General features: G+C 41.5%; 1 protein-coding gene across 1 annotated transcript in view; it reads right to left on the reverse strand.

Annotated features, from left to right (window-relative positions):
* Positions 1-1,702: 1,702 nt before the first annotated feature.
* Positions 1,703-12,559, reverse strand: part of LOC120060862 (cadherin-related family member 1-like) — a 95,228-nt gene continuing 84,371 nt past the window's right edge. The window contains exons 16-17 of the mRNA XM_039010273.1: positions 4,893-5,147; positions 1,703-2,317 (exon numbers count right to left, since the gene is read on the reverse strand). Of these exons, the coding sequence (XP_038866201.1) occupies positions 1,703-2,317; positions 4,893-5,147 (870 nt within the window). The remainder of the gene's footprint in view (positions 2,318-4,892; positions 5,148-12,559) is intronic.

Raw genomic sequence — 12,559 nt, forward strand, 5'->3', positions numbered from 1 at the left:
ACTGTAACAAGTACTTCGGAGATTTGTAATATCCAAAAAGTGGCCAAACTAAGTTAATATTCTTCAGGCAATGGGCGCTGCCATCTTTGACTTTGTTTATTTGCATCTTTTAGTGAATGACTTTCTGTGATTAGGGAGTTTTCGCTTGGAAACAAACAAACATGGCTGCTCTTAGCTTAGCTGACACGGATCTCTTTTCTAAACAATATTACATTTCTCCCTTGTGCTCACCAGAGATGTGGTACATTGTAAACAAATCTAGCTGTTAAGTCGTTAACTTATGTGTATTTTATTGTCAGGGCAACATGTTATTTAAATTGGTTTATGCAATGAGTTTGGGTGTGGATGTGTTCCGTGTGTTGTTTGGATGACGAAATTCGTATTTATCTTTTACAATAAAAGGTGTAATTGAGGAATAAAGTTGTGAAGAGCTTTATTTCCCATCAAAACAAAACATTGTGTCGATGCTTTTCAGACAATGCTGTTTAGACGTGTTTGTTTTATCATAGCTACGTTCTGTTGTTACTATTCCAATCGCATATTTACGATGGTACGCTGCAGGGACCAGTCAACAATGATCGCAAATGTGTGATTGTATGCGTCAAAGGGTTAATAGATTCTTCCTTTTCTTCTCCAGGAGAGGGCAGTGAATAACACTGTTCCAGAGTGATTAGTAAGGTAATAAACCTAATCCTTTAGCCACCTTACAGTAAATACCCAAACTTTTCCTCGGCAACACCACCATCCTGGTCCTTGGATCCCTTTGGCCAATCCCATATTTATCTCTAACCCCTAGACAGTTGTTAAAGGACATATGCAATTATTGCTTTAAAAGGCTGGCTCAAGATGTAAGTGGATGCACATACAAGGAATATGTCTGGTTTGGTTTTACAATCCACAATTTCCTCTACTCCTTATATTTACATATGTTTTGTTTTGTCTTTGGGCTGTAAATGAGAATCCAATTGGAAAGAGATGCACCACACAAACAGATGAAATTAGATGGCAGATGTGACAAATTATCAGCAATGTGATTGGTTTACCCCAAAACGTGCCTGCCTTAACGTGTTCAGATGCATTTTGCTTGACTCCCAAGCAGTTGGCTTGTTGATCTTCTTTGTCAGGTGATCAGACGAGTTCACCTCTCTCCACTGATCCCTTTAGTCAGGTTAAGTGTCATAAAAGCTCTTGTAAGGAGCTTGGACAGAAGCCAAATAACAGCCTTGTCCTGAGATCTAGTCCATGACTTCATCACGTAAGCTATAAGAACCTGAAATTACTAAGAACAGAAGGAATGCATCAGAGATTCACCAGTCCATAATATGAACTTTCTAATTGTTTGTTGGTTTTGTTTTAGATTATGTGTGTATTGTTATTGTATTACTAAATATTACTGCACTGTTGGAGCTAGAAATGTGAGCATTTCGCTGCACCTGTGATAACATTTGCAAGTATGTGTACGCAACCAATAAACTTTGATTTGAACAGACTTTGAACCAAAGACACGCATGCACAGACGATCACGTTTTTGTCAATAAAAAAAAACAACAGCTGATGACTTCTACACATTGGTGTTTGACTTCTACACACACAATGTAAAGCACTTTGAAAGTTGCTGTATGAATTATATCTTTCATTGAGTATCATGACTCCCACTCACCAATACTCACAAGCAGACACACACACTCACTCTCTCGCTCTCCTAAAAGCAGTTTGCCAACCTCCTCTGGTCCAGTCTAATTTTGAGCTCAGACACCAGTGCTGCGTTCACACTGTCAACTGGTCTGTTCCTGTTCCTCTTAGGCTTGATCTGTGCTACTGTGCCCAATACCGTCGGTACCACCCACTGTCTGTCCCCTGGCCTCCCTCCAAGGAGCAGTGGGGGAAGGGCAGGGGCATTGGGCGGTGGTGGTGGTGGTGGCCAATGTCGTCCACTCACCATGCTCACATTGTGGTTTGGAGACCAATGGTGTCCAGTCACCACATTCATGTTGTGGTTTGGAGGCAGAGAGTGTCCTCTCGCTATGTTACAGTTGCTACAGCTGATGTTGTCCCCCACCATGACCTCTGGTTCTTGGATTAGGAGTTTCTCTCCAGGGTTCGGGAACTTGAAGGTCACGGGTGGTTTGTTTCGCCTCCGGATGCGGCGGTGGGGCAGGATCCTGTTGGACTTTTTGTTGCGCATGAACATGATGGTGGAGATGGAGACTGTCACCACAACCATGAGACTAATGACACCAGCGATCATGGCTAAGATGTGCAAAGGCTTGTCTCTACTCTGCACGAAAAAGGATGCCAAAGGGCCCCTGAGTTGAGTCTGTAAAAGAGCACAGAGAGACACAGTCATGTCCATTGGACTGAAATGGGAGACTGCAAGTATACATGGGAAAATCCTAGTTGTTATTACCTTACGTGGTTCTGTGTGTGTTGCCATTTGGCTATGGAAATTTGGGACACCAAGTGTATTACAATACATTTAAACTGCCAGACCACCACAGCCAAATCCACACATGTGTTAAGCTAGCTACACAGTGTGAAAACATTACACTACATTAGAATAACAAATCCCCAAATACGTCTACCGACGCTTGGTCAGTGCAAACACAATCTGTCTGCAAAACGTGGATCTGCAAAATACTAGTCTGAGTTTGTCTGGAATGATAATTCCTGCCCCATTGACTGTTTTTTTGATTGAGACAAGATCAGAAGGATTAGATGGGGCACCCATTATTAACTGAGACCATGCAGCGTCACAATTGCAAATGAAATGTTATGAGTTTACAGTTCATCCATAACGTTTATCATGGATTTCCATTTCATTTCAAATGAGTGATCAAAATATTCTATTGTGCTCCTGTACTCTTTCACAGACACAAATCATGCGCTATGGTACAATGACCAGCTACAAATACAGGTGTCCTTCCAAGACAACATACAAACAGTAAGAGTCTTAGTGTAATGATATGGGGGGACACCAAGACTGCTGGATGATCTCAAGGCAAGCTTTGTTTATGGCATTATACAGGCCTCCGTATAATCTTTCTGATCTTGCCCTGAGGTTGAACAACAGACTTTTTCAAAGTGTTGCAGTAAATGAGGGTGGAAATGAGGACAGTCGTTGCAATGGTGAAGGTGACAACACTAAAACAAATCCCAAACACAGCTGCGGGATGCTTCTTGAGGCTCAGGAAGTAGGAGAAAAATCTGGATTTGACCTGAAAATACAAAATTGGCATTTAGAGGAGTTTAGATAATTTCGGGAATAGTTTAGGGATGTTTCAAGGTGGAAACCTAAAAAAAACGGAAAAAAACAGATATAGTGGGTTTGGATTTCTGTGTTCAGTTGGATTGTTCTATTGAGCAGCTTCAACTATTTGTGATCACTAGGGCCGAGAGTTTTTCCTAAGCACGTGGTCTGACCAGGAAAATCTCTATGCCCTGGTTATTACATAGTTATAGCATATAGTGAGCGTGTGAGTCAGTTTGAGCTGTGTGTGGTGTTGTGTTTCCCAGCTAGCTAGGGGGATAGCTAACTAGTGGAGATTTGATCAAACTAAAACCCATGGCTCAATGCCTCTGTCGCATTGAGTTCAACCTTTTATCTGAAAAAGACTGCATCAAAACTTATTGGGTTACTCAAGCAGTGAGCATCCCACATGAGGCTCCCAAAGATAGTATTAGTAGTATGCTTGGAATGAGGATATGTCACATACGTCGAAATGTAAACATTAGTGGAGCCACCTTATCAGTTTTGGAGGCAGCAATACTTTTGCTAGCAAAGAGTGGTGCGGTAGCTAACTAAATCAAATTTCAAATCAAATGTATTTTATAGCCCTTCTTACATCAGCTGATATATCAAAGTGCTGTACAGAAACCCAGCCTAAAACCCCAAACAGCAAGCAATGCAGGTGTAGAAGCACTTTGGCTAGGAAAAACTCCCTAGAAAGGCCAGAACCTAGGAAGAAACCTAGAGAGGAACCAGGCAATGAGGGGTGGCCAGTCCTCTTCTGGCTGTGCCGGGTGGAGATTATAACAGAACATGGCCAAGATGTTCAAATGTTCATAAATGACCAGCATGGTCAAATAATAATAATCACAGTTGTTGTCGAGGGTGCAACAAGTCAGCACCTCAGGAGTAAATGTCAGTTGGTTTTTCATAGCCGATCACTAACTAAGTGAATTGTTTCACCCGGCAGTTAGCCAAAACTGTTAGCTAGATAGCTAAAGTATGTGTGCATAGATGTTCTGTAAGTAAGCTATCTAGCTGTTTTAATTTACAATTTTATTGTAACGTTATCCATTTCCCATGCACAATTTTTTTTACCAAAACCACTATTATGCCCCATTCATGACTTTTGCCCTATCAAGCCGCACTGTTTCTTGACACACTGCTCGCTTAACATGGAAGCCAGCCACACCATTGTGTCGGAGGAAACACCGTACATCTGGCGACCGAAGTAAGCCCGCCACGGGAGTCACTAGAGTGCAATGTCAAACCTCCCCTAACCCAGACGATGCTGGGACAATTGTGCGCCTCCTCATGGGTCTCCCGGTCTCGGCTGGTTGTGACACAGCCTGGGATCGAACCCGGGTCTGTAGTGACGCCTCTAGCACTGCGATGCAGTGCCTTAGACCTCTGCACCACTCTGGAGGCCCATAGTGCACTACTTTTGACTAAAAGCAACTATGCACCACTTTTGACCAGAGCCACTAAAGTGTGCCAGAGACAAGTCCTAACTTGAGACTTTCGTGCAAATCTCCCATTGCATTCTAAATCTCCATTAATGCATCATCTACACAAAAAAACTGAGTTACATGTGCATATTCCAAGTTTAATTTCATCCCTTTAAAATGAAATAGGTGTCATTGGAGATGTTCCCACTGTCTCTTACCGCCTCTGTGATGTCTATCTTGACCACCGTGGTGGTGCTGAAGGAGGGCGATCCTCTGTCTTGGGCCTGGACCACCACAGACCAGGTACAGTCATTCTGTTTGGTGATGTTCTGGACGATGTCCATAGACTTGATGTAGGACTTGAGCTTGATCTCGCCCGTGTCTGCGTTGATGTCGAAGATGTTTTCCGGGTCTGTCTTCATGATGGAGTACTCAATGACATTGTTGGGCCCCTCTGCATCGTCATCTTGCGCCTGTTGGCACATTACACATAAACCAGACACACGAGATACCGTTTTTCTCAATAGTGCTGGCACATTTTTGAATATATTGTCCATTGCTCTCAAAGTAGTTTGCAAAACCATCATAACAGACTTCCACATATGTTCCTTTTGAGGCCAAAGGCAAATCTACTTCCTTTGTGTTGTGTTGAATTGAGTTGAGTTAAATTGTGTTGTATTTAGATGTGCGTGGTTGCCATGATGCAAGCTAGGCAGAGACATAGAAATTAAATGAATAGAATGGATTGGGAATCTCTAACCCTGGAAAGATTGACGTAACACAAGCAGTCATATTCCGCTAACTCTCGGCTGACAGAAACCACAATATCAATTAGCTAATAACAATTACTATTTACAATTCATCACATCACGTGTGAGCACATCACGTATGAGCTCCCCATTGAATGAAATAATTGAGTAAAACACTTTCTAAAAATCTAACGTAATCCGACGATAGTAGTTTTGTTTGTTTTTTCACATCAAACAAAGATAAGAAAAAGAGACGGTGGAGTTTGGTCTGTTTGCAGTATGTATGTTGAAGGGGGTTAATTTACTCGAAAGATGAGTGAACCATTCCTTCACCTCATTATGGTATCTTTGGGCTGACAGATGTTTATGTGACACCCATAATGCTTTGTCTAATGGCAACTAACATGGCGCCACACATTGCTGGCAAATAGCTTAGCATTAGCTCATCATAATCAGTACAACCTTCAAAAAAATATTTTACACACACATAGGTGTCCATTACAATCCATGCAATAATCGGAAGGCATTATTTGTCAATAGTACTTGAAAACATGTGAATAAAATTGTAAAAACATTATGCTCCATACATATGCTACAGTAGAAACGACAACACAGAAACGACAGAAAATAAGGCACTTACTTTGATAGGAACGCACACATGTCCAAAGTTATTATTTGTAAGGAAAACAACAATAAAGGCAATGTGAGGGCCAGCCAGAAAATGTGCCAGAAAACGTAAACATCTGTGCAAATGTCTGCATACTTGATCTGCAAAAACACTGGGGAAGTGTTTGGGCTCTCCTTCAAGAGAGAAGTTTGTCTGGCTCAGTAAAGCCTCAAACATAAATAGTACACAACAGTGAAATGGGCTACATCTATGTGAATTAATGAAGAGGCGGAACACACCTCGATTCAAACTGTTGTTAGAAGTTGAAACATAGATAATTAGCAGGCAGTGTGTGTTAACTGTCCTGTTGTGTAACGATAACATTTTGGAACAGTGAGTGCATTCTGACATTATGTGCACAAAACAACTCACTCTGGGGCGACCGTTAGAGATATTTGGAACTCAAACGTGAAAAGGTTAATTTAAGGATGAAATTCACCTTCAAATGTTTTGTGCAACTGACTTAAAGTTAAGGAAACTTTAAGGGAAAAGATAATGGGGAAATGATGTTGTTTTTTTAAACCGGGCCTAGATCCTGAGGTGGGTGAGGCATGCACGTCGCTACTTCAATCTGTGCTTCAATCAACTCAACTGACATTAAAAAAAATACATTCCATTGCATGAGTCACATCAGTTAGCATCATTTGAAATAACATTCTACATGACCATGTCAATCCAGCATCAGTTGATAGAACATGCAAAATTACAGTGGAAATTATTGCATCATAATACCAGGCAGCCATTGCGAATGTACCCATGACTTTACCAGTCAAATTGCCTCAGTTAGCTCTAGGACTAATGTAGATAAAATTTTCCGGTTTGGATGATTGTGTTATGCTATTGCTTCTTCTGTGAATGTCTGAACATTGCATCCAAAAATAAACTGGTCACATTCAGGACATAACTTTGTAAGTATTGTGTTTGTGCAAATTGTTTCTGTGAAAAAACAGCGTCAATCGAAACTGGATATTATAAATAATATTTAGAATCACATCGGTTTGAGCTTACGCTGCAGGGACCACTATAGAATGATCACACCCGTTTATTGGTACATTTCAAAGGGTTAAGTGGAAAAAAGTTAAGGGTGCCCATGAGGTCCCTAACTGTTTCGTTCAGTATGGATATCAATGTAAACAGCATTTGTGGAGGAGAATGTTGCTTTAATCTGCTCTAGTTACAAAAGGAAAAACATCAACCAGTTAGCTACTTAGCTAAACAATGGAAGGTGCACAATCCATGGGTACAAAGCTAGCTGGCTAGTTATTTATTTATAGATACTCTGTAAGCTAGCTTGACATTACTGAAAGTAATAAATCAAATCAAATTGTGTTGGTCACATGGTTAGCAGATGTTAATGCGAGTGTAGTGAAATGCTCGTGCTTCTAGTTACGACAGTGCAGTAATATCTAACAAGTAATCTAACAATTCCAGAACAACTACCTAATACACACAAATTTAAAGGGATGGAATTAGAATATGTACATACAAATATATGGATGGGCGATGACCGAGCGGCATAGGTAAGATGCAATAGATGGTATAAAATACAGTATATAATGTACATATGAGATGAGTAGTGTAAGATATGCAAACATTATTAAAGTGGCATTATTAAAGTGACTAGTGATCAATTTATTAAAGTGGTCAATGATTTTGAGTCTGTATGTAGGCAGCAGCCTCTCTGTGCTAGTGATGGCTGTCTGATGGCCTTGAGATAGAAGTTGTTTTTCAGTCTCTCGGTCCCAGCTTTGATGCACCTGTACTGACCTCGCCTTCTGGATGATAGCGGGGTGAACAGGCAGTGGCTCGGGTGGTTGTTGTCTTTCATGATCTTTTTGGCCTTCCTGTGACATTGGTCCTGGAGGGCACGTAGTTTGCTCCCGGTGATGCATTGTGCAGACCGCACCACCCTCTGGAGAGCCTTGTGTCTGTGGGTGGTGCAGTTCCCATACCAGGTGGTGATACAGCCCGACAGGATGCTCTCAATTGTGCATCTGTAAAAGTTTGTGAGGGTTATAGGTGACACACCAAATTTCTTCATCCTCCTGAGGTTCTTCACCACACTGTGTGGGTGGACCATTTCAGTTTGTCCGTGATGTGTACGCTGAGGAACTTAAAACTTTCCACCTTCTCCACTGCTGTCCTGTCGATGTGGATGGGGGGTGCTCCCTCTGCTGTTTCCTGAAGTCCACGATCATCTCCTTTGTTTTGTTGACGTTGAGTGAGAGTTTGTTTTCCTGACACCACACTCCGAGTGCCCTCACCTCCTCCCTGTAGGTTATCTCGTCTTTGTTGGTAATCAAGCCCACTACTGTTGTGTCGTCTGCAAACTTGATGATTGAGTTGGAGGCGTGCATGGCCACGCAGTCATGGGTGAACAGGGAGTACAGGAGGGGGCTGAGCATGCATCCTTGTGGGTCCCCAGTGTTGAGGATCAGCAAAGTGGAGATGTTGTTTTCTACCTTCACCACCTAGGGCGGCCCGTCAGAAAGTCCAGGACCCAATTGCACAGGGCGGGGTTCAAGGGCCTCAAGCTTAACCTCTTTCAGCTAGGGGGCAAAATTTTTATGTTTGGAAAAATAACGTTCCCAAGGTAAACGGACTATTTCTCAGGCTCAGATATTAGAATATGCATATAATTGACAGATTAGGATAGAAATCACTCTAAAGTGTCCAAAATGGTCAAAATATTGTCTGTGAGTATAACAGAACTGATTTTGCAGGCGAAAACCGAGGAAATCCAACCCGGAAGTGCATTTTATTTGGAAAAATCCCTGTTCCATTGCCTGCCTTTCCTTCATTTAAAGGGATATCAACCTGATTCCTTTTCCTATGGCTTCCTCAGGGTGTGAACAGTCTTTAGATATAGTTTCAAGCTTTTATTCTGAAAAAATGAGCGAGATTTATCAAAAAGCTTCAGTGGATAGCTGAATGTCCTTCAATTAGTTAATGCGCGCGAAAGTTGTAGCTTGACATTTTCTTTATCTCTTTTATTGAATAGTTTACCGTCCGGTTGAAATATTATCGATTATTTATGTTAAAAACAACCTGAGGATTGATTCTAAAAAACGTTTGACATGTTTCTACGAACTTTACGGATACTATTTGGAATTTATTGTGTAACTGGGAGTCTCGTGAGATCAAACATCCGAAGATCATCAAAGGTAAGCGATTCATTTTATTGCTTTTCTGACTTTCGTGACCAATCTACATTGCTGCTAGCTGTTCGTAATGTTTTGTCTAGTGATCGATAAACTCACAAACGCTTGGATTGCTTTCGCTGTAAAGCATATTTTCAAAATCTGACACGATAGGTGGATTAACAACAATTAAGCTGTGTTTTGGTATATTTCACTTGTGATTTCATGAAAATAAATATTTTTTGTATTTTTGGGGGAATTTGGCGCTCTGCAATTCAGCGGTTGTTTACGAAAATTATCCCGTTAAAGGGATCCGTGCGCCAAGAGGTTTAAGGCCACCACACTTGCATATCGGGTGACCATGGAGGGAGAAGGAGATGATGGGGGGCGAAATGAGGATGATATGGCGTGGGAACACTTTTCAAAAACTGCAATCGGAGGAGGAAGTCTGGGTACAAGCATGAGGAGGTGTATAGAGCTTTCATTTTTGTGGACCCCAACAGAACAGTATCCCAAAGGTACAGTGCCTTGAAAAAGTATTCATCCCCCTTGGCGTTTTTCCTATTTTGTTGCATTACAACCTGTAATTAAAATTGATTTTTATTTGGATGTAATGGACATGTAATGGACAAACACAAAATAGTCCAAATTGGTGAAGTGAAATGAAAAATGTTTCTTGTTTCAAAAAAATAGAAAACGTAAAAGTGGTGCGTGCACCACTGCATGTATTCACCCGCTTTGCTATGAAGCCCTTAAATAAGATCTGGTGCAACCAATTACCTTCAGAAGTCACATAATTGGTTAAATAAAGTCCACCTGTGTGCAATCTGAGTGTCACATGATCTGTCACAAGATCTCAGTATATACGTACAGTTGAAGTCGGAAGTTTACATACAGCTTAGCCAAATACATTTGAAAACTCAGTTTTCCACAATTCCTTACATTTAATCCCAGTAAAAATTCCCTGTTTTAGGTCAGTTAGGATCACCACTTTATTTAAAAAATGTGAAATGTAAGAATAATAGTAGAGAGAATGATTTATTTCAGCTTTTATTTCTTTCATCACATTCCCAGTGGGTCAGAAGTTTACATACACTCAATTAGTATTTGGTAGCATTGCCTTGAAATTGTTTAACTTGGGTGAAACATTTTGGGTAGCCTTCCACAAGCTTCCCACAAAAAGTTGGGTTAATTTTGGCCCATTCCTCCTGACAGAGCTGGTGTAACTGAATCAGGTTTGTAGGCCTCATTGCTCGCACACGCTTTTTCAGTTCTGCCCACAAATTTTCTATATGATCGAGGTCAGGGCTTTGTGATGGCCACTCGAATATCTTGCCTTTGTTGTCCTTAAGCCATTTTGGGGTCATAGTCCATTTGGAAGACCCATTTGCGACCAAGCTTTAACTTCCTGACTGATGTCTTGAGATGTTGCTTCAATATATCCACATAATCTTCCATCCACATGATGCCTTCTATTTTGTGAAGTGCATCGGTCCCTCCTGCAGCAATGCACCCCCACAACATGATGCTGCCACCCCCATGTTTCACTGTTGGGATGGTGTTCTTTTGCTTGCAAGCCTCCCCTTTTTTCCTCCAAACATAACGATGGTCATTATGGCCAAACAGTTCTATTTTTGTTTCATCAGACCAGAGGAAGTTTCTCCAAAAAAGTTGATATTTGTCCCCATGTGCAGCTGCAAACCGTAGTCTGGCTTTTTTATAGCGGTTTTGGAGCAGTGGTTTCTTCCTTTCTGAGCAGCCTTTCAGGTTACGTCGATATAGGACTCGTTTTACTGTGGATATAGATCATTTTGCACCTGTTTCCTCCAGCATCTTCACAAGGTCCTTTGCTGGTGTTCTGGGATTGATTTGCACTTTTCGCACTAAAGTACGTTCATCTCTAGGAGACAGAATGCGTCTCCTTCCTGAGCGGTATGACGGCTGCGTGGTCCCATGGTGTTTATACTTGCATACTATTGTTTTTACAGATGAACGTGGTACCTTCAGGTATTTGGAAATTGCTTCTAAGGATGAACAAGACTTGTGGAGGTCTACATTTTCTTTCTGAGGTCTTGGCTGATTTCTTTTGATTTTCCCATGATGTCAAGCAAAAAGGCATTGAGTTTGAAGGTAGGCCTTGAAATACATCCACAGGTACACTTCCAATTTACTCAAATAATGTCAATTAGCTTATCGGAAGCTTCTAAAGCCACAACATAATTTTCTGGAATTTTCCAAGCTGTTTAATGGCACAGTCAACTTAGTTTATGTAAACTTCTGACCCACTGGAATTTTGATACAGTGAATTATAGGTGAAATAATCTGTCTCCTAACAATTGTTGGAAAAATGACTTGTGTTGCACAAAGTAGATGTCGTAACCGATTTTCCAAAACTATAGTTTGTTAACAAGAAATTTGTGGAGTGGTTGAAAAACGAGTTTTAATGACTCTAACCTAAGTGTATGTAAACTTCCGACTTCAAGTGTATACACATGTTCTGAAAGGCCCCAGCGTCCGCAACACCACTAAGCAAGGGGCACCAACAAGCAAGCGGCACCATGAAGACCAAGGAGCTCTTTGGGTTATAAAAAGATATCCGAAACTTCGAACATCCCACGGAACACCATTAAATCCATTAATCAAAAAATGGAAAGAATATGGCACCACAACAGACCTGCCAAGAGAGGGCCGCCCACCAAAACTCACGGCCCAGGCAAGGAGGGCATTAACCAGACAGGCAATTAAGTGACCAAAGATTACCCTGAAGGAGCTGCAAAGCACCACAGTGGAGATTGGAGTATCTGTCCATAGGGCCACTTTAAGCCATACACTTCACATAGCTGGGATTTATGGAAGTGTGGCCAGAAAAAAGCCATTGCTTGAAGAAAAAAATAAGACAACATGTTTGGTGTGTGAGACTCGCCAAACATATGGAAGAAGGTACTCTGGTGAGTTGAGACTAAAATTGAGCTTTTTGGCCATCAAGGAAAACGCTATGTCTGGCGCAAACCCAACACCTCACATCACCCCGAGAATACCATCCCCACAGTGAAGCATGGTGGTGGCAGCATCATGCTGTGGGGATGTTTTTCATCGGCAGGAAATGGGAAACTGGTCAGAATTGAAGGAATGGTGGATCGCGCTAAATACAGGGAAATTCTTGAGGAAACCTGTTTCAGTCTTCCAGAGATTTGAGACTGGGATGGAGGTTCACCTTCCAGCAGGGCAATAACCCTAGGCATACTGCTAAAGCAACACTCCAGTGGTTTAAGGGGAAACATGTAAATGTCTTGGAATGGGCTAGTCAAAGTCCCGACCTCAATCCAATT

Source organism: Salvelinus namaycush, chromosome 16 (genome assembly GCF_016432855.1).
Source record: "Salvelinus namaycush isolate Seneca chromosome 16, SaNama_1.0, whole genome shotgun sequence".
Taxonomy (NCBI): domain Eukaryota; kingdom Metazoa; phylum Chordata; class Actinopteri; order Salmoniformes; family Salmonidae; genus Salvelinus; species Salvelinus namaycush.